At 42.7% G+C, this 3,908-nt stretch overlaps 1 protein-coding gene across 2 annotated transcripts in view; it reads left to right on the top strand.

Moving 5' to 3' along the window:
• Positions 1–3,908, top strand: part of LRIG2 (leucine-rich repeats and immunoglobulin-like domains 2) — a 59,079-nt gene that overhangs the window by 50,287 nt on the left and 4,884 nt on the right. For both annotated transcript variants that reach the window (XM_011933144.1, XM_011933145.1), the window contains 2 exons: positions 251–400; positions 2,856–3,146. In XM_011933144.1, the coding sequence (XP_011788534.1) occupies positions 251–400; positions 2,856–3,146 (441 nt within the window). The remainder of the gene's footprint in view (positions 1–250; positions 401–2,855; positions 3,147–3,908) is intronic.

Below are 3,908 nucleotides of genomic sequence, written 5' to 3'. Positions count from 1 at the left end.
CTCGGCCTCCCAAAGTGCTGGGATTACAGGCTTGAGCCACCGCGCCCGGCTGGTGAAACTTTTAAAGTGAAACTTTGAGAAGAATTCTAGTGAGAAATAGTTTTAGGGGAAGTACCAAGAGCTGTTGGGGTCCTAGGTACATACAGTTTTTCTTGCTAATAGTATCCAAGTGGAACACATTAGCAAAACAGTCTTCTGAGTGTTGACTTCAACTGCCTACCTTTGAGAGTTAAAAATGTCTCTTTTACAGAGGAGCTCAATCTGCCGGCAGACATTCCCAGCTACTTGTCTTCCCAAGGAACGCTGTCTGAGCCACAGGAAGGCTACAGCAACTCTGAGGCAGGCAGTCACCAGCAACTTATGCCTCCTGCCAATGGATATATACACAAAGGCACTGATGGTAATGACTCTGTTGTTTATGGTTACAATTTCAGCCTCATCTATTGAGTTTATTTTTCAGTGTGTAGTTTCTCCATTAATCTGAAGCAATATTTTAAAGTAAGATACCTAATGAAAGCATTTAGCCACATGCAAAATAGGATGAAAATTGACTAAAGTCTTAACAGTATAAGAAAATCATCTTACAGAGTGGAGAAACACATTAAACAAGAGATTAGAGTACACAGCAGAGGCTCCCAAACTTGTGTAATTATAAGAAAGGGATGTTCTGGAAACTTTTTTCAGGTATCTCTTTCTTACCCTTTTCAGGCGGGGGCATCCTTCAGACCACATCCAAGGAAAGCTGATTTCTCTTCCTAACAGGTAGACATTCAGTAAAGTTTAAAGGGTAGCTAAGAGCCAGGCGTGGTGGCACGCCTGTAGTCCCATCTATCCATGAGGCTGAAGCAGAAGGATCGCTTGAGGCCAGGAGTTTGAGGCTATATTGTGCTGTGAGCACACCTATGAATAGCCACTGTACTCTAGCCTGCACAACACAGCAAGACTCCCTACCTCTAAAAAAATCAACAAAGGGTAGCAATGGTTCTTAGCATGTATCAGAGAGATGTAAAGAGTTCTCTAATTAAATGAACCTACATCCCAACATATAGAGATGCGTACTCATACACAGAGCTCTTCTCCCTCTACCCTTTTCATACCCTCGCTCCCATAGGGAGTGACAGAACTGAATGAATTAAGGGACAGAAGAATTGGGTTTGACTGATACTTCTTCCTTTTTCCAGCTCTGTGACCATGAACTAGTTACTTAAGATCTGAGCTTTACTTTTCTAATTTTTAAACAAAGAAACAATAGTTTGTAAAGCACTTCCCCCAAGATTCTCACAGATCTTTTCAACAAATCTTTGTGATACTCAAATACTATACAAATGAAAGATATATTCCATTTCTTCAGAGACTTTTTTCGACTGTCAACAGAACTTTATCTAAGTGATAAATTGGATTTTATTTTGGCTTTTCATGAAAAATATAGTAGTTCTGACTCTTTTTTTGTTTCTGAGAAAGAGTCTTACCCTGTCACCCAGGCCGGAGTGCAGTGGCACAATCTCAGCTCACTGCAACCTCCACCTCCCAGGTTCAAGCGATTCCTCTGCCTTAGCCTCCCAAGTAGCTGGGATTACAGGTGCGTGCCACCATACCTGACTAATTTTTGTATTTTTAGTAGAGACGGGTTTTACCATGTTGGTCAGGCTGGTCTTGAACTCCTGACCTTGTGATCTGCCTGCCTTGGCCTCCCAAAGTGCTGGGATTACAGGCGTGAGCCACCGCACCTGGCTAGCATTTCTGACTTTTAAAAGAATACTTAAAAGTCTATTCTTTGAAATATGTGGGAAATAACACTGCTTTCTGGGTTAAACTAAATTTTCACTCTCTTCCAGTTCTAACATTCTGTTGCATGATTTTGTTTTTTTGGTTTTTGGTTTTTTTGAGACAGTTTCATTCTTGTCACCCAGGCTGGAGTGCAATGGTGCCATCTCAGCTCACTGTAACCTTTGCCTCCCAGGTTCAAGTGATTCTCCTGTCCCAGCCTCCCGTGTAGCTGGGATTACAGGCACCCACCACCACGCCCAGCTAATTTTGTGTTTTTAGTAGAGATGGGGTTTCACCATGTTGGCCAGGCTGGTCTCAAACTGCGGACCTCAGGTGATCCACCTGCCTCGGCCTCCCAAAGTGTTGGGATTACAGGTGTGAGCCACTGCTCCTAGCCTGTTGCATGATTTTGAATAAGTGACTCTTTATTTCTCACTCTCTCGTCTCTCCTTCATCATTCAGTTTTCAAAGCACATAATAATCCAGGGAGTTCATTGTTAAACCTATACTTCTGTCAACCATGTACTTGTCAGGCAGGACTCCTCATTGTCAGAAGCTTTCTCTAGGGATGCTTGTAGCAATTGGTGTTACTTAACCTCTTGACTCATGAAAGTAACATGGTTTTTCATGAAGTGAAGTCATAACAACTCCTTATTCTCTGACTTAGTTTGCTTAAGCCAAGCATGTGTCTTGTAGCACAGTACCAGCCTTATCTTGCTCCCTTGATTTGGGCATGATCTATCTATCCACGATAGAGATGTTTCAATGTAGTTTTCAAGAGCATGGGCTCTGGAGCCAGAATGGCTGTTTCTGCTCCTCACTCTGGCAGTATGACTTTGGTTAAGTTACTTCTCTGTGCTATAGTTTACCCTATCTGTAAAGTGGGGATAATAGTAATACCTACCTCATAAGGATGTTGTGAGGATTAATGAATCAATTCACAGAAAGGGCTTGAAACTTCACCGACTTTATAAAGTAAGTGCTCAATACATCCTAGCAATGATGATGACAACCGTTGAAGAAAACTGATGATTGGCAAAAAATAATTCCTTAACAGAAAGAGATTGAGATTCTTTTTCTTGTTTTAGGTGGCACTGGTACCCGGGTGATTTGCTCAGATTGTTATGACAATGCCAACATCTACTCCAGGACCCGAGAATACTGTCCATACACCTATATTGCTGAGGAGGATGTTCTTGATCAGACACTGTCGAGCCTCATGGTCCAGATGCCTAAAGAGACATATTTAGCACATCCTCCCCAGGATACTACTGCCCTAGAGAGCCTGATATCGTCAGCCGACAGAGAGCCATCTGCCTTTCCCACCAACCATGAGAGGATAAGTGAGAAGAAACTTCCGTCCACACAAATGAGCGGTGGTAAGGGATGCATTTTTGTTGTTATTTTGTTTTCACTTTTGTCTAATTGACTCTTCCTTCTGTCATATAGGTAGTGCTCTCATTTGAGAGGAAGCAAACAGATTGGTATATAGGAGTAACTGGCCATTGTTAAATGGTGTAAACTATAGCCAGAGATTTCTACATACTAGAGTTACAAAGAAGTCTTCATCTATAGGATGGAAACAACTTTTGTGGGGGTAACAAGATCACACTACTGAAAATTCAGAGGCCACACACAAAAACGTTTCATACAGGGTATTTATTTATTTGAGACAGAGTCTCACTGTATCGCCCAGGTTGGAATGTAGTGGTGCAATCCCAGCTCACTTCAACCTCTACCTCCCTGGTTCAAGCAATTCTCGTACCTCAGCCTCCCAAGAAGCTGGGACTACAGGTGTGTGCCACCACACCCAGCTAATTTTTGTATTTTAACCATGTTGGCCAGGCTGGTCATGATCTCCTGACCTCATGTGATTTGCCCGCCTTGGCCTCCCAAAGTGCTGGGATTACAGGCGTGAGCTACCACACCCGGTATCATATAGGGTATTAATTTTTCTCCCATCTTTATTTAAATAAAGAATAAAATATGGGGGGCTGGGCGCAGTGGCTCACACCTGTAATTTTAGCACTTTGGGAGGCCAAAGCGGGTGGATCATTTGAGGTCAGGAGTTTGAGACCAGCCTGGCCAACATAGTGAAACCCCATCTCTACTAAAAATACAAAAATTAGCCAGGTGTGGTG

This window comes from Colobus angolensis, unplaced genomic scaffold, assembly GCF_000951035.1.
Source record: "Colobus angolensis palliatus isolate OR3802 unplaced genomic scaffold, Cang.pa_1.0 Scaffold124, whole genome shotgun sequence".
NCBI lineage: Eukaryota > Metazoa > Chordata > Mammalia > Primates > Cercopithecidae > Colobus > Colobus angolensis.
The sequence above is the reverse complement of the archived record's forward strand: the minus strand, read 5'-3'. Positions and strand labels throughout refer to the sequence as shown.